Source organism: Fusarium sambucinum, chromosome IV (assembly GCF_050947815.1).
Source record: "Fusarium sambucinum isolate potato_lamoka chromosome IV, whole genome shotgun sequence".
Lineage (NCBI taxonomy): Eukaryota > Fungi > Ascomycota > Sordariomycetes > Hypocreales > Nectriaceae > Fusarium > Fusarium sambucinum.
Window position 1 is genome coordinate 1,542,711 of NC_139291.1, and position 21,523 is coordinate 1,564,233.

Genomic DNA, 21,523 nt, shown 5'->3' on the forward strand with positions numbered 1-21,523 from the left:
GCTCGTGAGCAGGCAGTTCTTGTTTTATCACCCATCTCAAATTCTAGACACGTTGTTAGGCATAAATTCCCTAAGCATTATCAGTGCTCTTTCTGGCCAAATTAGCCGTAGGAGGCTTTCTTTGTGGAAATGTAGCCTGAAATGCGCTCATAAGAGTGACTGGTGTGGTCTCACTCTTGGCTATGGCTGCTAGATCAACAGGTCTGCTGTTGTATGCAATGTACGCGAGTGGTAGACTGCACAGCGGGTAGCCTCGAAAGTCTTAGCATATGTCTGACATAACGTGCAATTCATACTATTCAAGTATTTATATAGCTAAATCAATTCCCGGTAGTTAATGATTTCTCTGTTAATACTTAGAATATACCCCTTGAGTCAGATTCTCCTGCCTTATTCAGTAACCGCCGAATCTATGGAGGAACTTGTTGTGTCCATACATCACATATCGTTATAATTAAACAAGGGTAGTCTCGCTACTTTCATCAACGCCATGAGTATAGAGTAATATAGCAAACGGTTTCTGTATTCCTTGGAGTATAATTTAACGACAATGATATAGCTTCGGATATATGATGTTTGTTTTTACTTTAGGCTTTGCAACATCATGCCATCTAATTTCCAAGCGAGGGGCGCGAACTCGATACCCCGGTTCATACTAAGCCATGTTAGGCTGAACAACCAAACAACGCTGTGTGATAGGACAAAGATGCTTGAAAAGATCCAGCTCCAGGCTGACACCCAAGACTTTTTGCACCTCCGCTAGTTTTCAGCTCGATGAATTGTTTAGAGTAAGCTTTTAATTCTCTCATCTTATTTTGTCCTTATGAAGTCAACATGGTTGAAAAGGAACCCACGACAAAGAAGAGCCAGGCTCGGCTGAGCTCTTTGTTCAGACGCAAGACAGTCATTGAAGACAGGCATGAGCCTGTTCCTCTTAGCTCGCCAGTCCAGGCACCAGTCTCACATTATCCGACGTATATCGCCGAGTATCAGTTGAAATCCCAGCCTCAACCACTGGTATCTCCTCCTCGACACTCGCAAAGTTTGAACGCTGGGAAAGGCAACTATCGGCCCTATTCGAACCCTATTCCAGCTCCATTTCCAATCCCAGGGTCGTTGGTTTCCAAGATTGAGGAGAGGGAGGCCATGGCCATCACAAGCTCGCAGAATCCCACTACAGTCCCATTTCCACAATCTCCAGTGTCAAATCCTGAAGAGACACCTAGATTTTCTTCTCTGAATGGGAGAGGAGTGACAAGTTTCCCACCTACAGATCCCCATAATTACGACATCACCCCTATTAGTTCAGCCATATCCAGACCGAGTGTAGTATCTACTCTCAACTACTCTGACCTGCAACCATATGACTACACGCCTCTCGAAACAGGTTTCATCAGACTCATCAGGATTGCACCAGGTCATAAAACCACAATCGAGTGTGAAATTATCCAGGCTCTTATCACCAACACGCCTCAATACGTCGCTGTATCATACACATGGGGCGATGTCGGTGATACCAAAAAGATCGACGTTGAGGGATCTCGTGTACCCATTACCGTCAATCTTTATGGAGCATTAGAAGCACTTCGACAAAGACAATCATCCGTGTTGGTTTGGGCAGATGCTCTGTGTATTGATCAAAAGAATGCAGAGGAGAAGAGCCAGCATGTTCAGCTTGTGGATCAGATTTACTCCAATGCTGCGTTTGTAGCCATATGGCTTGGTCCTGAAAACAACAATAGTACAAGAGCAGTAGAGCTTCTGTCTAGACTCGCACCGCCGACTTCTCAGGCTATGCCAGATCAAGATGTCTCTCGGATACTGGCAGAAGGCGCTGGGAACGGGGATTTACTGGCCGCTGTGTCGCTGTTTGGAAGAGATTATTGGAAAAGACTCTGGGTTTCACAAGAGATCTTCCACGCAAAGAGAATCGCTGTTCACTGCGGAGAAACATTCCTCCCTTGGCAATCATACAAGACTGCTTCAATGTTGTTTCGCAGACATCACACTGAACTTGTTTTCAAGACAAATGGTCCCGATATGAGAAGGCCTGATAAGTTCACTTGCGTGCAGACTCTGATTCATGGGGGACCCTCCAGCCTCCCGACTCTCAAGTCTCAGGTTCTGAATGGACAAAACGCCCTTCTCGAAGTCTTGAGAGCTAGTCGAAGCCAAGTATCGTCTGATCCACGAGATAAGCTTTACGGTATACTCGGTGTTTTGCCTGCACATGTTCGCAATGGTTTCCGTGTCGACTATAATCTTTCCGTCAAGGATGTTTACACAGAAATTGTTGAGTTTCTTATCCAAACTACTGAGAAGCTGGATGTTATCTGCGAGTCTGTGCACTTCCCAGTCAATACAGGATCCTCCAATTTGCCTTCCTTTGTTCCAGACTGGTCCCATATCCCACTCACATCAGCCATGGGCCGCCAGTATGGCTTCAGTGCATCAGGCCCTACAAAGGCGATTTGCAAATTCCACGATGAGCGTCTGAACAAGCTTGAAATTTCAGCCATCGAAATTGATATCATCCAGACCAAAGGAATGGTTGTTGGAACTCTTTGCAACTTAGGAGATTTTCTAATGGCGTTTCTACACTGGAGGGCTTTGCTTCTTGCAGCTGTGGAGGGGCGAACACAGTTTCAGATACAGTTAGCAGAAGAGGCTTTCATGGCGACGATATGTCTTGGTCAGATAACCACCGGATATGATAGAAGCCGTTGGAAGCTGGTATCCTACCATGCCATAGTGAATCTCTTCCGCGATCGTCTCCTGCATCTTCCTCTCGATGATATGTTACGAGGGCATTTCGATATACCTACAAACATCACACCTGAAGCACGAAGGCAGTTTTTCCAAACCAACTTTGGGGATCGTATGATAGGAAGGACCTTCTGTCTTACCCAGAACCGCAGACTTGGATTCGGCTCTGGAGCTATGCTTCCGGGGGATGTTGTGGTTGTGCCACTGGGTTGCTCGACGCCTGTGCTACTTAGGCCAGAGGGAACGCAGGGCGAGTATAGATATGTGGGAGATATTTACATTGAGAATTACATGTTTGGTAAGGCCGTTGATCAGTGGCAGGCTGGAGAGAGGGAGTTGAAGAAGTATGTTCTCCATTAAAATTGGAAGATGATATATATATCTATTTAATGATTGCTTATGCCTTTTCGCGACGACTAATTGTGCAAGGGATATCTCTGTGATACATGAACCAGTTGTTCTCATACTTCCAAATATGACTTGGGTCAGTGATCCGTACCTATAAAGAGAGTTAGTTCTCAGTCTCGATAGCAGAAAGAAGCAACGACTTACATGAAAGTTAACATAGAGCGTAGCAAACATCTTGTACATCTCTAGCTTAGACATGTACTTGCCCATACAAACCCTTGATCCATGGCCAAACATCAACTCAGTACACTCATGCATACGTCTTACCCGAGCGGCATGTTCCTCCTCTGTTTCTCCTTTACCACGAAGCCATCTCTCAGGGCGGAACATATCAACGTCTTCGCCAAAAACGCCCACATCGCGTGTGACAACACAAGGGTTAATACCGATCTTTGTACCAGCAGGAATGAACCGACCATCTGGAAGCTCAAGTCCTTCCTTGGGAACTTCACGCTCGAGGATCAGGCCAACGGCGGGGGAAATTCGCATGGACTCGCGCATGACGGCGTCAAAGTAAGGCAGTTGGCTGATCTCTTTCCATTGAGGAACAGGTAAAGTCAAGTTTGCAGCTCGAAGCTCAGTGGCCATCTTTTCACACACAGTAGGGTTCTTGAGAAGATGGTAAGCAGGAGCGCGCATGGCTCCAGCTGTTGAATCACCACCTGCAAGGACGTTGAGCATGAGCCAGTTGATAACCTGCTGATCATCCACATAGTCGACTGTTTCCTTGAGACTGTTGTACTTGTCGATGAACAAGTCCACAGGCTTACGCTTGGCGGCTCCAGAAGCTAGTTGCTGCTGGTACTCTGTGAGGATCTTGATAGTGTAGATGACTCCGTTGACAAGAGGACGAGGACCAACTCGATGAATGGGGTTCTTGTCCAGCCACTCATCAAGCCAGGGGATTTGGCTAACAGGGGCAAAGTACTTGAGTCCAGCAGTGCTTTCAGCAATGATATCCTCTACATCACCCCCCTTCTCCATGAAGCCATAGGTACGACCAAAACTGATATTGGCAGCTGCATCCCAGGCGTAGTAAGAGACCCAGTCATCCATTTTGCAGACAGATCCGGTGCTGGCGAAGCGGTTGTCCAGATGAGTAATTAGTTCACAAAGAGTTTCATCCATGAGAGATTCAGCCTCGAGCATCTTGGGAAGAGTCCAGAAGCCTCTGATGGGTTTTGTGTACTTGAGATGGAAATCCTCATCTTGAGTGTTGAAGATGTTTTGAATGCGTTGACCGTTGACAAGAACATCATTGGGGCGGTACATGTTAGTCTGTCAAATATCAGAACTGGCAATTATTGTCTGAAGTCACACTACTGGTTTTAGATTACTTACCTTTCGCCAGGGGTTTCTGGTGGTGTAAATGACCTTGATCATATCTGGGTCACTAATACTCACGGTATTAGGTCCTACACGCACAGCAGCGCCCCATGTTCGGTGCCAGGTTCTAATGTGACCATCGACATGCCCCTTCGTAGTGAGATATGCCCTGTAAAAATCCGTGTACTTGGAAAGTCCTGGACCGGGGATATGTTTGAGGGGTGAAAGAAAGAACTCGTATAATATGCGGGCGGCAACAAAAGTAACGCCCGTGTACAGGAGGTAACCCAAAGAGATTGTGAAAACTGCCATATTGATTGATCTACAGTACAGATTCGTTTCTGTACCACATGCCCCAGAACTGAAATGGGCCAGAAAGAAAGCGAGGAAATATCATATTTGAGAGAAAGAGGAGAAACGACGTAGACTATATTGCTTTTTCCTGGGAGCTGGAAGGGTTGGTTATTGGATAGACAGCGAGTAACCCTGTTCCTGATCTGCATAAACGCTTAGATGAGAGTATGATAAAAAGTGAACCTGTTTGTTTGGTTCCAAGAGATGTAATAATCCGTGCCGCATTCCCACATGTAACCTTTCCATTTCCGCCACCAAGAACCGGGCTAGTGTTTATGATATGTCTGGAAATACGTACGAGAAAACGAATCGAGTAAAGAGAGAGACAGGCACGAACAAGGCCCTTCTAACCCCTGGAAACGTGGCGTTAGAGACTTTCCTATTGTGACGGTCCCGAATCACTAATCCTTGTTTCGAAGAAAGAGAAAAGAGGAGATAACGCGCCGGGTATGACGGACTGCATTCTTTAGCATGGGTTATCCCGGGGAAGCTTGAGGAGACAAAGAGATTCCGAGGTTGAAACGAGCTGAATGGTAGAGGATTGTGAGAAGTGATTATTACATTGGTATCGAGTTGTTGGTTCTCTTTGTTTGCTTGTTGAGTTTGCGTATCATTGCATTTCTGACTGTTGGTCAATACATAACACAATTTGCGGGGAAGCCTATACTCTCAAGTCTCCGAGTCCAAGTCCGAGTCTTGAATTGAAAGAAGGCTGAGACAACTAGAAGCCGTTGATCTTGACGGGTAACTAGTCAACAGTTCTTCAACACCAGCACTAAAACGCCTCTTAAACATACCCGAGATGATCTCAATCTCCTGCACAACTCGCATCTAATTTCTCACACATGATCCTTCAATTACCTCAAGTTTCCCCTCCTCTCCCGGCTGGCAAACAACCCGTAGCGAGAGAAAATAGAGGAGGGTAGCATCGTGGAAAGTGGATACTGTCTTTATGCCGGAATAGTATGATCTATCAGATTCACGACCTTTGGAACCAATGAGATTTGACGAAAAGTAAAATCCTTGTAAGGAAGTAGTCTCTAATTTTGTTTGTTGCGTGATATCAGACTTGATAATTGATATGTAGATTTTTACTGCCAACTTTTGTCGTGTTCCTTATGCGTAAGTGAACAAACATACCAATGATCAACCTCTTTGGACCTTGTAGATTGCTTTGTTATTACTATTGTATTCTGATCAACCTATAGGAACTGTAGCCACTCGTATCCACTGTTGTCTCAGATCCAGCTTCGAGACTCGTTGAATTAATGGCATTCTGGTATGGTACACGGTCTTCGGCACGTCCGCTTCTGCACTGTTAATTGCTTCTTTCTTTGTCCCAGAGACAAGTCCCTTGATTTCGTATCCAATCCGATCCTCTTCCATAAACTGTGTTCACTCTCTGACATTGCGTACATCCAATCACAAATGACAGACTCGGAAGAAAGCTATAATACGCTGTAGCTTTCTTTTTGCTTCAGCTGATGTGTGTTTGCCTGCGGCATGTCCAATCTGCATACTGAAGCCAAGTATATATGTACGACGGCGCATCCATCCCTGACAAACACCTCAATGCGCTGATGCAAACTCTTGAGATACTCAAAGAAGCCGCTGTCTATAGACAGCCATTCCAGCACGACAATGTCATCAGCTGCTGATACACCACCGCCTTCTACCGAGTACTTAGCAGAGACTGTAGGGCCTACCATTCGTACTGTCACTTGGCTTTCAGTCTTTGTACCATTTCTTCTCGTTTCTCTTCGAATCTATACACGACTCTTTGTACGCAAAGTATTTGGTCTAGATGACTGGGTCATTACATTATCTCTAGTGAGTACATGGCCTCCGCTTCTTCAATTGTATAAACTAACATCTGATAAGCTTACCCTTATGGCTTACGGAGTCATCATCGAATTAGCCGTCCAAAAAGGTCTCGGTCGACACATCGAATGGGTTCTCCTCTACGTCCCTGAAAAGGCCGTCCCAATTGCTCTCCTTGGCCAAGTGTCGCAACCTCTAGTCATCATGTCATGTGCTTTCGGCAAGGTATCTTTCTCCATCAGTCTGATGCGCCTAGCTGTGCAGCCGTTCATACACAGATTCTTGTGGTTTATTGTCGTCTCTATGCTCACGCTACATCTTCTCATATCAATCATTATCTTTGTGCGATGCAAGGACCCGAGGACAACTTGGAACCCGGCTATAGTCAGTGAGTGCTGGGCTCCTCACGTCTACTTGGGAGTGATGTACTTTATTGGAGGTGAGTATCTCAAGTCTAGAGACTCAATTGCACGCTACTAACTTGATACAAGCCTATTCTGCTGCTACAGACTTTATTCTGGCCCTCTTGCCATGGGCCATGCTTTGGAATCTCAACATGAAGAGTAGGGAAAAGTTTGGTGTCGCCATTGCTATGAGTCTTGGTGTCTTGTAAGCTATCTCTCATGCCATCCATGTCGATCTCGTTCTAATATTTCCAGTGCCGGATCCATTGCTATCATCAAATGCACCAAACTCAAAGCCAATGCAACAAGTCTCGATCCAACCTATGACGTTGGTGAACTTCTCCTCACAGCCGGAGCCGAAAACGCCCTTATCATTATCGCCGCCTGCCTTCCGACCCTTCGACCCATTCTACGCAAAGTATTTCCCTCAACGGCCAAGTCAAGCGAGAACTCTCATTCTTTGAAGAATATCCCCAATAATATCATGTTTGTACCAAAGCACAAGGCTGGTCAGTGGAGTGCCCTTGTCGAGACAGAGGCTCACCCGGAAAGACACTTTGATAATCAGAGTGATAGAAGTATCCTCAATGAGCATCGTGCAGCAATGGAGAATGGTCAGGAGAATACTCAGGCGGCTGGTCCTTCCAGTCCACGGATAACAAAGACAAGGGAGGTGATTGTCTCTTATGGTAGATCTGAAAGTAGATAAGCTTAGAAACCACGTGTTAGTTGTAGTAATTGATTACAATAGATTCACGTTGATGAACGTCGCAAGACAGAGTAAAAGTATTTGGTCATCAGATCAATTAAACTATCTCATTTTTGTTCTCAAGACTATACCATTGTCCCCAAACCTTTGGACGATACCATCCATATTTTCCTTCTATCCGTATCCCATACTCCTGTTTAGAAGACAGTTCGCTTGGACCAGCGACGGTTGCTGAAACCACGCTTGGTCTTCTGTCCGTTACCTCCAAAGGGGTTGCCACCGTTACCGCCAAAGGGGTTACCGCCATTGCCACCTCGGTTACCACCGAAGGGGTTGCCTCCGTTTCCTCCGTTTCCGCCGTTTCCTTGGCCATTGTTGCCTCCGTTACCGCCGTTGTTGCCGCCGTTTCCACCTCGGTTACCACCATTGTTATCACCATTGTTACCACCGTTGTTGCCTCCGTTGTTACCACCGTTGTTACCTCCGTTGTTGTCACCGTTGTTTTCACCAACCTTGCCATTATTACCCTGGTTAGGGTCAGCAGTAGCAGCAGGAGGTCGACCAACAGCAACAGTAGGAGTCTCGGTAGCGAAAGCCGATGTCACAACAGTAGCACCGAGAAGAGCATCAACGGCAGCCTTGTTTTGAGCAGCCTCATCAGATCCAGCGTTCTCGTTGGCAGTAACAGCGTCCTCGAAATCCTTCTGGTTCTGGAGGATCTGAGCGTTGATACCGTTGAAGGTCTGGGTGGTCTTGATACTCTGGGGAGAGTTGGTCTTCTTGTCAGTGTCAGCCTGCTGGACGGCGAAACAACCACCGAAGGGACCAGCAAGAGCGCTGTTACGGCATCGGACAGTGCAGATGTTTCCGGTGGAGGCACCGAAGCAGTTGAGGTCATCGGGCATCTTGACTGTGATGTTGAAGGCCTGTGTCTTGGCTTGAGATAGACCATTTGATCCGGGAACGTTGTTCGTGACGGTCAAATTCTGGATGTTGGTGTTTGTGTTGCTGCTCTCGTCGAGATCACAGAAATAAGGACCAGCACCGTCGGCGTTGACTTGGTGGATAGTGACAGTGAGCTCACCACCAGCCTCAACTTGAGTGACCTGCTGGGCAGCGATGGCGTTCTCGGTGTTCTCGCCGACGTCAATGTTTCCAGAGATCTCGTTACGACCACACTGGTTCACAATGTTGGCGGTGATCTCGGCATCGCGGATGATGGTGGCATCTTGTTGGCAGGGGTTGATGGTGATGCAGTTGCGAGCAATTTCGGGGTCGACTTGGAATCCGATACTGTTGGGAGAAGTATCGAGACCCTGAGCACCGAGGATGACCGAGTGAGCCTGGGTCAAGGCGAAGAGAGAAGAGGAAAGGAGAATGTTGAAGGAATGCATATTGGATAAGAAGAAATGTGCCGGCACAATGATATAAAAGATTCAAAGAAGGAGTAAAGAAAGTACAAAAAAGACGATCACCAGGACCTTGAAAGAAAGAAGAGAAGATTTGATTGCTTGTTCAAAAGACTGAAGCTGATGATGACAAGAGAGTAAAAACATACGACTTGAATTCAGTATATATACATATCTGTGATGGAGATCCATTCTCTGATACCCTGGAGTGCTAGGTAATTCAGGTAGGTAGAGTATATGCTACGGCCCCTGTATCATAACAAAGTGGGGGTTGTGTGAAGGGGGCAGGGGCCTTTCTAGCCTCTGTAGTGCATTCGCTAAACGCCGAACTCTGTACCTGCCAAGAGCAAGGACCCTCTATAGACGTTCACCAGGTTGGGCACTTTCCAGGGGATTTAAGTGGAATCGTTTTCCTGACCGTTAGACACATGTTTCACGATAATTTACAACCCGGCCATTATCAGGCTTGGCAATAGTGACAGTTTATATAGCCAGAATATCGCATTAAAGATCAACTGCAAGGAACTGTTCGGGTTTACTACCTCGAAACAATTCTATATCCGAGGATAATCGAATGATGATCATGTCACTAAATTTAGTTACCCTTCACCAAAGATTCCAAAGCATTACTCTATCAACAGGCCCAGACAGCCTTCCCATGAGTCGACTGTATGTCACAGCTGAGGTCGATTATCAGAGTTCTTTTCCTCTTGGCAGGCTGTCATGTCCGTTTTAAACGCTTCACTTTTACTCAAAATCCCCGTTGGTGACAGTCGTCTTTGCTTGGCGTCGCGAGTGCACAGACTTCGACACAGTCAAAGTTGCAGTTTCTCTTGGGGGAGATGGAATTGTGGCCTATTTAGGCAATGCGAGGATGAATACTCGGCCTTATCTGCTGGCATGTCAGGTCTGTTTGGGTCAACCGCTTTCGAGGCCGTATATTGAAACACAGGCCTATTGTGGCAGCCCAGACTGTATGAGCGCAGGCGGCAACAACTTCCTGAATCGTCTGAGCGTTAGATAATGGAATCAATCTCAAAGAGAAGAAAGAAATTAATTTTAGAGTATAGTCTAGACGAAATATCGTTGAGTGTAAGGCTATTGTGCTGAGTTGCTGGTTGCAGGCCTGTCTTCTCATTGGCCCACTTCTGTATTAACTCTCCTACCAAGGCACAATAAAACCCCAAATCTTAAGGAATTGCCCTGAAGCTTTGAAGTCGTCCAGTCTAGGGGATGGAAAATTTCATCCTGAACTTGAGATGTCTCTTACTAGATAATCTGCTTTGACATGATCATAAGCTACAACTTGAATGGACATTAATTGAATTTCAGTTACGATCTTCTCATGTTATTCACGTTGACACTAAGATCTTATAGTCTCGGCTTCACCTCAAAATATCTTTGGAAAAAGAGTTGTGCAACGTTATGTAATTTAGGATATCAGGTTTTGAACCAGACAGCTTCTGTTCCAACCAATATTGCAGAGTATCATCCTCGATTCTACTACCCTATTGCCCTCTTTCCGATTACATCTTCATGCCACCACACGAATCACACCTGGGACAAATCAAAAAAAGATAACTGCCGATAAACCATTATACGTAGAGCAGAATTGGCTAAAACATGTGGCGTCGCAAAGAAACTTCAGCTGATGGCTGTCATGAATTGGTTTCAAACATGAGCTGACATGCTAGAAACTAGCATGACTCGACATTCTCGCTAGAATGATGGTAAAATTCGTTATCGAACAGCATCAAGGCCATAGAAGGTTCGTCATGTCATCTTGCCTGAATCATGTCTTTAAAAATGCCATCATCCTTTCGCCCAAAACAACAAGACAAAACAAGCGCACCTATGAAATCCATGGCATCAATGACATGTAGTTTCAGGCGTTTCAACTCCTATACACGACCATGTCGCATTTTCGAAAGTTCTTTCACTGGGCTGGCCACATCTTATCTCGACCATTCGGGTGTAACCGCCTCGTCTGTCAAGTTGATCATGTACGATAATACGAAGGATCAAGGGTAGATTAACATCTCGGCTGAATCCGACAATGTATCGAATGGCAATCGAGAAAAAAAGCCACCAATAAGATGTGCATGACATGCGTCGCTAAACGCCAATCTGGAAACACTTCTCTTACAAAGTTTGGCCCGACTTAACCGGCATGGCAGCCGAATGGAGAATTTTTGATGTCTTCAACCTATCAGTCTGAACTGACAGGGTATACAAAAACAAGGATCACAACGTTTCAAGGGGGTCATGTAGCATAACACAGCAGATATCAGTGGAAACGGTTTACTGAGTTTGGAAAATCGGGCCATTCAAGAAAAACTCGGCGAATTAAATGGGATCATAAAGAATCTTAGTATGGTTATTATTAACCATAAGCCTGAGGACTTAAGACCAGGAACAGTAGATGTAACGCTTGTGGTGAGCATCTCGCTCGCCTTAAAAAGAGGTTTTCTCATTTTAAGCCGCATTGACGACAATTACAATGGCAATTTTACTTAGTCACATACGGAGGGAACTAAACACAACCCATATAGTTGTAAGCTGTCATGTCGAGATTCTATACGGATATATTTTATGTTATTTTGTATCATTTTTCAATATAGCCTCGGAAACGAAATTTACAATGATAATAAATCCTATCTCATGACACATTGTTCTTTTTTACCTTTTCGTAGATGCACAGCTTTTTCAAAATTCGTGACACCTAATCTATATGGTTTCTATTTGAAGGTATCTTTCTCCTCAATAGAGTTGTTATGTTGACGCATCGGCCATGGTGCCGTAGAGCTGTAGCTGAGGATGCTTTTCACAAAGTTCAATCGGAACCCAGGAACAAGGACCCCATTCCACTTTCCAAGCTGAGGGATGAGAACAAAACTTTGTCTTATTTGAGTTCCGTTCCTGTAGAAATACGAGCTGTTGCCTGGAATTTCGGTAAAGGTTGGCAGTATATCTGCGCATCTCAAAGCATATGAAAACTCAATACAGTCTTGTTAGACTTTTCCCCCAAAGTTAAAAGAATTGAGCAGTATATAAAGGAAAGGGATTCCACACTGACACGATGTTTGATACTTGACTCATGGCCAACAAGAATCGACAATCGACTGTTCATCAACCAACACAACAACGGGATATCTCCCATCTCACTCCGCAATCATGAAGCATGTCGACAGAAAAGACGTCAAGCGCTTGACCAACCGGAATGCCATCCTACTTCTCGATTTGACTTCTTGGACTGTTGCCTATATTGACCATATAATCAGTGGTAGTTCAAAAAACATTGCCACCAAGGAAGGTAACAAGACCCTCCCAGCTGAACTTTGGTACGAGATCTTTTCTTGGGCGGAAGACGATCTTAGACAACATGTCCGTCGACTAGTCTACCCAGTCGAAATGACATCTGTACAGCTCGATGGCAAGACCACAGAGCCGGCGGTAGTCTGCAACATAATCGACGAATGGCGGAGATACGGGGATATCAAAAACAACTCAGACTTAGTTCATTATGAGAACTATTTGATTAGTCCCTGGTACGATCCAGAACAGATGGAAGGTCAACCACCCCCTCCTGAATGTCCCTTTTTCAACATTTCCAAAACAATTTTGCCAGACCAGTCATTCACGATTCCTATTCGTGAGCTGAATGTTTGGCGGTATTTTCTATTTTGGAGAATCAAGGCCCCTGAGGTGATTTCCTGGACCGAATTTGGAGAATGCAAACTGTGCAATCCCCACCGCCGGGAGTTTTGCGCTCATTGCGAGTCAGGTATTCTCGAGGACTTTACTAGTATGGATCGCTATATGGTCGAAAGGGGTACAGCGATGTTTTGCCCATTGTGTATTGGCCCAGAATACGCAACGTACAGCGTTTTTTATCAAACACTTCATCAAGGTCCTACAGACGAGAGGTCAAAAGAAGAGTACAGAGGATGGCAGCGTGCACGGTTAAAAGGTCTCGGTTACATGCTATAATGTATATGTTATCAACTTATCAACAGCTTTTGATCCTGTTTGGAGAGGTATAGCCTTGATAGGTTGGTCTATGCTACAGCATAAGAGATGGAGTTTTTACAGCCTATGTTTAGCTTATGATGCATCGGCTAGGCTATCTTACATCCCATGCTGCAAATTGTCGGGCTTGTAATGATGCAACCGAGTTCCAAATAACAGATCATAAATCATGTTACTTTTCGAGTTTCATGAACCGACTTCAACAAGGAGTGTTAGAAAAGGTATCCAGTCTATTAAGACTTTAGGTGGCAAACTTTAGAACAGCTGAATGGGTGTTAAGGCTTCGCATGGAAAAGTTGGTAGCCTTCCGGTAAATGATGAATTCTAAGAACGCCAGCTATGTTACACAATAATCAGTCTATTCCACCCGGCCAACGGCTGGAATTCTGTCTCAGCTCCCTAATCATAGCTTTAACTCAAGCCTCGCACGAAAAAGGTGTACGGAAAGCTCCAATTTCATAGTGGTGTTGCTTGTACTTGTCAGTTTCATCAAACGTTGCAAATATCAGAAAACTTACAATATCCATAGCCGTAGCATATGTTCCTCCAACCAAAACCAATAGCCCAAAGAAGAAAGTAAAAATGCAAGCAACAGCATGTAGGATATTCTCTCTGGCATACCACTTACCCCTACAGATAAGCTTGTACCACATAACCGCTGGGAAGTACAGAATAAATCCAGAAACAAAAAGCGCTGAACTTAATGAGAGAAGGTCGTTGAAGAAGGGAATAGCTTCACCAAGAACCCAGGCGATGATTGTTATGCCCGCAAGTGTAAGAAGCCAAGTGATCCAGCCCTTGGGCGTATTGACAAAACGCACGATAGAGTTTCTGTAAAACCGAAGATGAACATATTTCGCAGTAACTGTGTTTCCAATCGCTCCAGAAATGAAAACCATGGGCAGTGCCACGCCAAAGGCCACCTTTGGTAGAATACCAGGTAGTGACTCAAGAGCTGGACTAGCTACGTCTTTGCCGACAAAGACATAGATGAGGGAACCAGTGAGGGTATAAATGAAGATTTCAACACTACCGAGTGTCCAAACTGACTTCATAAAGTCCTCTGGGGTGTGCATTTCCGACATGAAGGGTGTCATGTACATGGCGAAGCAGTAGGCAAAGATGATGTTGCAGATAGCCACCATGCCATCTTTGAAAGTTGCGTCAGGGTCAGGCCATGCTGACCAGTCTGAGGATCCCAAGCCTCCGGGTTGGTTCGCAGCATCTACACCCGATGCAATGACTGCAATGCCAATGGCGGTCATGACGCATACAAGATCGATGTAACCAAGGATGGCAGCCTCTGCAAAAGAAGGCATGACAGCAAGGATAAACAACATGAACCCTGACACGGCGCTGAATATAAGACCACACACTTTTCCGTCGGCCAGAATGTTCAGGGCAATACTGCCAGTGAGGACGAATGAAGAGGTGATGAGGATCAGCTGTAGCACATACATGGCTCCAAACAACTCCTCTCCAAATCTGCCCATAAGCAAACCACCAATATCTCCATAATGCTGGATGGATGGATATAAAATTTTAATCTTTCCAATGATCCATGCTGTATAAATGGCCATGAAACCAAGGGATATACAGCAGAAGACGCCTGCAACTATGCCAAGTGTTGCAAAGGCACCAGGGAGACTGAATGTTCCCAGACCGATGGCCTCAACGATGAGGATTACGGCGAGGCGCTTCCATCCGAGGCGACGGAAGTGGGCTTCGCCTTCAGCAGTTTTTTGTTTCTCAAACTCGGTAACTGTGCCGGGGGCTTGGTCATACGATTGGTCGATACGAGCGATTTGGTCGGGGTGCAGGCTGTCTTTTGTAGCCTTTGAATGTGGTGTGATTGAATCCATGATGAGTATTTACGATAGCTATAAGCTGATTGAAAGAAGGATAATGGACAGGTCAGAATAGACTACTCGTCTTATATAGAAATCACATTAGATTAAAAGTGCCAAGGTCTGGGGAAGACTTCCCCAGACCAAAGAACAGACTCAATGGGTCACGATCTTGCCCCCATGACATTGTACGTAAAAGTTGATTAATACAGAGCAATTTTTTATCAAATACTTTCATGATGTGGAGTTTTGTATATAAAAATTACGTTATACCCCATCAGCGGGGGTTGCTTTGTGTTTGCTAGATGCGGCTCGCTTCGGGCCAATTTGGACTTTTTCCACTATTCAATATCCAGTTGCCTCTATCGGATTAGTAGATGATCAGAGCTTTGATACGAGATAAAGCCGGGTTAATTTGATAGACAATAGAATACCTAATAAAGAATTGTCAGGTTATTCTTTGGAAAGTCACGCATTTTCTCACATGCTCCGGTTTCACTGTATTAGCCTATTCATGGAAAGGGAAGCTCTGAATGTCTTGGTGCATGCTCTGTACTCGGTGGCTTATATATCTGTTAATATTATGAATGTAGCCCTCAATGCACGTCACATCAATGAGTTGGTATCAGTACTTGGAATGGGCGCTTTGGGGTTAGTGAGGTAAGCACTTCAACCCTCAAATGGTTCTCCCTTTCAGGTTTCAGCCATTCAAACGTCATGTGATGAATATCCTGGTCAACTAAGGACAAGGCTTCGTCGAGTCGAACCTTGTCAGCAATGTATCCCTGGGGACAGACTTAGGCCGTATGATTGTCTGTGGTTAAGACGCCCTGAATCATGGCAATTTTTCATAGGCTCGACGCTTACGCCTAATCTGTTCGGTGGGTAAAGTGTCCCTTCAATATGACAAATCTCCTTTATCGACTATGCAAGCGTTCATAGAAGCGCTCTCCTGGTGTATGGCCATCCCCATATTGGCCAAGCTCTGCTGGCTTGGAGAAGTAAGGTCCTGACAACCGCTAGTTTCCACAACCGCAATAGACAACTTTTTCGGTGCAGCGAATAGCACCGAAAAAGGTAGAGTTAGTGCAAACGAAAGGCTGCAAGTAGACCTGTTATGACTCAAGAGATGCACTCCCCCCTGTTAGAACCCTCTTCAACACAATCTTTAGTGGTGATATGCCACTCTTGCCATCCTGTTGTCGTGTAATCGGGGAGCTCATCAAATCCAGGTATACAGCTTTCTCCTCCGAGTCTCGGGTGAGAGATGTCTTCTTCACTGATCCCAGTTCCTTTCTCAGGCCTTTGATCAACTGGGGCAGGTTTTGCTTCAAGTACTTCATGAAAATTCGTACGTGAAGTTTCGTCATAATAGTGAAGTTTAGCCCTGGAATTAGATGCATAAGTTTCACGAATCTCGTCAGATTTGTCCAGTAGTCTTCAGGGTCTCGCTTCACGACGGGTTGCTTGTGTTCGGGCCACAGCATTTTGATCGAATGCAGCAGATGTCGGTAGATACAAGGCTGACTCGTTTGGGCCTTCGGTTGTTACCGGACTTTCAAACGGTAACCAGGCGAAGTAAGTACAGCGTGCTGGAGTGCGTTTCTGATGTTCGGTCACTTGGAGGTGGTGAGAGTAGGAACTAAGATACGAGGCATGTCATGTAAAGAAAGAAAACAGACAATGTGTGTCAAATATGTTGACGATGTCCCAGTCTCATCACCTTGGAGAGGCATGTATGGACGTAGAAGTAACATGGTTGGATGAGTTGAGATGATCTACTAGATTAGAGCTCAAAGCTAGCTAGCCGAAAGAAGCCAAGATGATCCCAGTCTTGACTGAATTCTCTTCTTTTCGTGCCGGATTTCTTGGGAGAAGAGAGTGTTTCGCCGTCCGATGGGTACGTAGATAGTGGCATGGAATGGTCTGGGATGTTGCGCGATTGTGAACGAGACATTGTGCAGTTGTCAGGGCGGAAGTTGGTGGTATATCTAGATCTCATCCGCGAAGCCTTTGTAACGAATATGAGAAACCGGGTCTCCAAACGACAACAAGTCCGTCAAACGCGCCTCGACACCGTTGATGCTGAGGCCAAAATCACACACATCCAAGACGTAGATTCAATCGTTGCTTGGTTTCTTGCCTAAAAAGAATAAACAGCTTAGTCAACTTAGGCTATCTTACCCCTTCTCTTAGGATGTTTAGTTTCTGTTAGGCCTTTAACACCACTCGCAGCGTCCAGGCCACGCATGTAGATCTCTGGTTGCGGTTTGGGCACTTTCCTGATCCTTCAGACTACTTCCGAGTGCCCATTGGGCCGGTTCTAGGTCAGTTCCCCCCTCATCTGTACCATCACGAGCCCAAGCACCGATCAACACTCTGCCATGAAGCATCGAATCTACCAGTCCACCAAGGCCACCCGTCATTTTCCAATCATCGCCTGAGTCCCGGTATATTCCGTTGCATGAGGCAAGCCGCTGTTGTCGAGCCATGTCTTCTTCTTTTGTGTCGAGACGGATCTTCCGAACGGGACCTAATCCAACCTGGTCCAAGGATACAAACTCGTCGTTCAATTTTGACATCTCCTTCTCTATGAACAGGCTGAGATCGGGACCTCGTTCAACAATCCATTCTCGATCGTGGCCGTCGTGATGACCTGCACACTCAGCGCCATGAGCACACAGCGCCCAACCCAGATATTGGTCAGTATGGAACACATTAAAACAGCGGAGTGGTAGATTCCATATCCACATGCTATGGTCTGGGCATGTCCGTTTTGACGATGGGCGCCCTGCTAACATCTTGCAGTTTGCACAATAATGCCCGGTCGAGATAGGAAATGGAGTGTAGGCTGCTGCTAGATCGAGTTTCTGAAGGTATGGGAATGGCTCGCGGTACGGGAGGTATTCTAGGATATGACCCTGTATCTCCCGGGGAAGTTTGTAGTATATGGCAATCTCGTCCAGTATGATGTGTGCTTGTTTGCGCGTCTCGCCCTCAGAAATTTGCCGTGCATCGAGACAGAATTGCCTGGATCGACGAAACATAGGGATAGTCTTCTCAATATTATCTGTTCCGAAAGCTCGAATCTCACAAGTGATTTCTAGTCGAATTGGTCCGTCAGAACTCCTAGCAGTCCAGAAGAACCCATCTGTGTCTTCTTCGCCGCAATCCCATCTCGGGATAAGACCTTCAAAGAGTGTAGGGTTGGCCTTGTTGATATCGAATGCTTCTTTGTAATAGTGGAATTTTGTACCGTCCTGCTTCGAAATCTGAGTACGTTCGGAGGGCGATAGAGCTTGTGCAATTTTCAGGTTACTCTCGTTCATGACTATCTCATCATGTGCCAGATGAATCCTATCGTCGACAAAGACCCAGTTGAAATCTTCAGAAAGGTTACTACTAGCTTTCCATATATTCTTCAAAGGTTCGAGAAGTGCATCGTCCAACTCAATGCAAAAATTCGACAGTGTAATCTCTTCTGCCTCTTTTGCGGTGTGATACAACTTTTCATCATGCGCTTGGTGAAATTGGAATCCCAGATAAAGGGCCATGCGGGCAGTTATGAAGTTTCTTTGCGGATGCGATACCTTCATCAAAGCCTTGATAGGCCTCAAAAAGCTCGACCAAACATCAGGTTTCATAGTCTCGGGAGGGTTGCTTAGATCCTGACAGTCACCGAACCGCACCATGTTGTGACACAAGTTAGCCATGATTTGTTTGATCTGCTCATCATCAGGCTCGATCAGGTTCTTGATCCGATAGGTCAGGTCTTTGTTGTATTTGATAACATCTTCAGCAGAAAAGTCTTCAGACATTGTGGGCCGAAAGCTAAAGATAACAAATATCCTAAGAGCGGGACAAAAATGGTACAAAGCGATGAAAGATTTCGTCTTTTAGGTAAAAGTGAAGCAGTTGCTAAAGCTTTAGGCAGACACAACAGGCAACAGAATTGAGTGGGTCTTCAACTACCTACTGCAATGGAGGTAAGCCACCATGGAAACAACATCTGGTAGGCTTATTTCCAAGGGATCTCGTTGCCCCCCACTGACCATCCAGTACTAGCAAGTCCATGAAATGACGATGCGCGGATTAATAACAGTGATAATAACAACGAGTCAAGGTAAGCAGAGTTCGCAAAGAAAACGAATGGGTATTGTAGAAATAGTAGGTAGACTAGTTGATTGTAATGAATTATATAACTTCATCTACAAACATGACAGCAATAAAATAAGAAGTGGACCTCCCTCCTCATGTAACATCCATCTTCAGCAAGTGAGTGTGTGTGTGTGTGACAGTCTAGACTAGTACCTGACTAGCAAAGCAGCATTAAGAAAACGCCTCCACAATGATCGTATAGAACAGAAGGAATAAAAAACGCCGAGCCTATGGTTAAAAGCAAAGCTAACGGGACAGTGCAGATAGCCTAGCGATAGTGGGAAAGTGTGTGTGGGGGGACAAAAAAGAAATGTCCATGGTGTGCTATCTGTTTACAGTAATTCGCGTCGCCATGGGATAATAATTCGCTGTTTAGAAAGACAGCACTTCCATGATGTCGCCCATCGGGCTCTCTTCCCTTTGTGGTCTGCCAAAGACCAGGGGTGCGAGCGAATCAACGCCCGAGTCTTCCGCTTCGATGCTTAGAGTAGAGCTGCTGGATATCGACCTCGATGGGGAGATGGTCTTGTGCGAGGTTGAAGCTGGTGCAGGCGACAGGTAGGCTGATAGTAGAGCGTCCAAATCTGGGCCGTTGGCAAGTGAAGGTAGCACAGGTCGACTGATTCGTCGGTAGTGTCGTGTCGCAGGCGGCAAACCAGTCTGGGGACGCTGTATCGGTGCCGAGGCAGATCTCTTGCTTGGCGAGCGCGTAAACAATCGAGGTAGTTTATTAAAGCTCTTGCGAATAGAAGACGATCTCGTAGGCTCTGCTGTTGTTGTCGTAGTCGTCGTTGGTGTAGTCTTTGCTCTTGTCATAGAGCTCGGGTGTTCGAAAAACTCGATACCGTGAGAGACAGGAACATTGCTCGAGACGGTATTGTTGAAATCCTCCAGTAAAGAGTGAATCTGGGTATCGTCGAGGCCATCCACCAGCTCAAACAGCTGGTCTACCGACCCGCGGTGGTGAAGGTGTTGATTATAGGTAGCGTCGTCGACTGCCATGTTCGCGCCTCTCTCTCACATAGAGAGAATCCGATCAGTGGGGGAGGAAAAAGGAACGATTGGTCAAAGCCCAGTTTTAGAAAAGAGAGTTGGCGGCTGCAGAAGTTTAAGGAGTCGAGATGAGACGAATCGGTCGGGGCGGGTCCCCTTCAAGAGAGAGAGAGAGAGAACAAGGTTCAAGATTGAAGATGGGGGAGCAATTGGCAGGGATGTTTCAGACGAAATTAAACAAGCCATGGCTTTTCCCTGCAATTGGTTAGTCCCCATTTCAAGGGGAATTAGGCGAGCCTCACTTCAAGTTTGATGGACCAGGCAAATGTTGTGACAACATTGACGTTGTTTTCGTAAATCATTGCATCAACAATTCGTTGATGTCACGGTTGTTGGTTGTTCCTAGTAGTGATGTTCGTTTGCTGGAATGCGATCCTTCAGGAGACCAATCCTCAAACCACATGATCGACGCCCACGAGAATCATCAATCAATCCCCAAGCATAAGATATTCATTCAGGGTCCTTTTGAACTAGTTTTGAACTAAATAAATTGATGCAAATTAGCATTGGGTGCACTGGCAGAGATGAAGTCACTGCTTTGAGCCCCATCTTGTTCAAATAGCCGCCTCGCGCTTATACTGCAGGCTTGGTGTATAAGGCGACCCCGAATTCTCACAACGTATTGATGATTGATGTTAGTCTCAACAATGCTCATCCAGTGACTTGTAATAATATCTTGAGCTTCATTGTTCACATTGTGGATTGCGTCAAGCCACGTAGTTAGCGCATGTCCAATGTCTCCCTACCTAATGCTAAGGCCGCCCTTGGGCACCACCATGAGACCCTTAATGATGCCCGAAGCGCCAGCCCTACAGTTAGGCTGGTAGAAGAATAGAGAGGAAAATTCTGATCAATACAGCACACGAGTCTAGGTTGAGCCACCATTGGTCGTTCTATCGTGCAACCCTTCCCAAGCTTAAGCTTAAGCCAAGCCTGTCAAGACGCTGCCCTGTGGCGTAGTACATCCATCAAACGACACCTCCACAAACGGCCGCAAGATCCAGGCCAGTTTCAACCTCTAATAAGCTTCACTCACTGACCTACAGAGTCAAGATATGTGGTAGAAATACAGTGGCCGTACCATCAAAATCTCGAATCGGCGAGGCCTGCTTCTTTTTGGAAGCAAGAGTCAAGTACTTGTGTATACTTGTATTGTCCAGCTAGTGGGCATAAATCAACTTGCCATTGGGGGGAAACATCGTTGTAGTCATCTGTTCTTTGAAAATCTTCTTACTACCT

General features: G+C 45.7%; 9 protein-coding genes across 9 annotated transcripts; 3 read left to right on the forward strand and 6 right to left on the reverse strand.

Annotated features, from left to right (window-relative positions):
- Positions 1 to 834: 834 nt before the first annotated feature.
- FSST1_000554 (uncharacterized protein) lies at positions 835 to 3,126 on the forward strand (the record flags this gene model as incomplete). Its single annotated transcript, XM_083231827.1, has 1 exon — positions 835 to 3,126. One exon carries the CDS (start codon positions 835 to 837, stop codon positions 3,124 to 3,126), a length of 2,292 nt encoding a protein of 763 aa, XP_083090736.1.
- Positions 3,127 to 3,163: 37 nt separating this feature from the next.
- On the reverse strand, positions 3,164 to 4,812 carry FSST1_000555 (cytochrome P450; the record flags this gene model as incomplete). Its single annotated transcript, XM_083231838.1, has 3 exons — positions 3,164 to 3,265; positions 3,319 to 4,452; positions 4,516 to 4,812. The coding sequence occupies 3 exons, from the start codon at positions 4,810 to 4,812 to the stop codon at positions 3,164 to 3,166; spliced, it is 1,533 nt and encodes a 510-aa protein (XP_083090737.1).
- Positions 4,813 to 6,495: 1,683 nt separating this feature from the next.
- Positions 6,496 to 7,788, forward strand: FSST1_000556 (uncharacterized protein; the record flags this gene model as incomplete). Its single annotated transcript, XM_083231849.1, has 4 exons — positions 6,496 to 6,684; positions 6,736 to 7,114; positions 7,167 to 7,284; positions 7,335 to 7,788. 4 exons carry the CDS (start codon positions 6,496 to 6,498, stop codon positions 7,786 to 7,788), a joined length of 1,140 nt encoding a protein of 379 aa, XP_083090738.1.
- Positions 7,789 to 7,985: 197 nt separating this feature from the next.
- Positions 7,986 to 9,182, reverse strand: FSST1_000557 (DUF3129 domain-containing protein; the record flags this gene model as incomplete). The annotated part of the gene is made up of 1 exon (XM_083231860.1): positions 7,986 to 9,182. The coding sequence occupies one exon, from the start codon at positions 9,180 to 9,182 to the stop codon at positions 7,986 to 7,988; it is 1,197 nt and encodes a 398-aa protein (XP_083090739.1).
- Positions 9,183 to 12,371: 3,189 nt separating this feature from the next.
- FSST1_000558 (uncharacterized protein) lies at positions 12,372 to 13,187 on the forward strand (the record flags this gene model as incomplete). The annotated part of the gene is made up of 1 exon (XM_083231871.1): positions 12,372 to 13,187. The coding sequence occupies one exon, from the start codon at positions 12,372 to 12,374 to the stop codon at positions 13,185 to 13,187; it is 816 nt and encodes a 271-aa protein (XP_083090740.1).
- A 455-nt stretch (positions 13,188 to 13,642) lies between these two features.
- On the reverse strand, positions 13,643 to 15,088 carry FSST1_000559 (transmembrane amino acid transporter protein-domain-containing protein; the record flags this gene model as incomplete). Its single annotated transcript, XM_083231882.1, has 2 exons — positions 13,643 to 13,696; positions 13,745 to 15,088. 2 exons carry the CDS (start codon positions 15,086 to 15,088, stop codon positions 13,643 to 13,645), a joined length of 1,398 nt encoding a protein of 465 aa, XP_083090741.1.
- Positions 15,089 to 16,188: 1,100 nt separating this feature from the next.
- Positions 16,189 to 16,560, reverse strand: FSST1_000560 (uncharacterized protein; the record flags this gene model as incomplete). The annotated part of the gene is made up of 1 exon (XM_083231893.1): positions 16,189 to 16,560. The coding sequence occupies one exon, from the start codon at positions 16,558 to 16,560 to the stop codon at positions 16,189 to 16,191; it is 372 nt and encodes a 123-aa protein (XP_083090742.1).
- A 732-nt stretch (positions 16,561 to 17,292) lies between these two features.
- FSST1_000561 (uncharacterized protein) lies at positions 17,293 to 18,891 on the reverse strand (the record flags this gene model as incomplete). The annotated part of the gene is made up of 1 exon (XM_083231905.1): positions 17,293 to 18,891. The coding sequence occupies one exon, from the start codon at positions 18,889 to 18,891 to the stop codon at positions 17,293 to 17,295; it is 1,599 nt and encodes a 532-aa protein (XP_083090743.1).
- Positions 18,892 to 19,603: 712 nt separating this feature from the next.
- Positions 19,604 to 20,233, reverse strand: FSST1_000562 (uncharacterized protein; the record flags this gene model as incomplete). Its single annotated transcript, XM_083231916.1, has 1 exon — positions 19,604 to 20,233. The coding sequence occupies one exon, from the start codon at positions 20,231 to 20,233 to the stop codon at positions 19,604 to 19,606; it is 630 nt and encodes a 209-aa protein (XP_083090744.1).
- Positions 20,234 to 21,523: the final 1,290 nt, after the last annotated feature.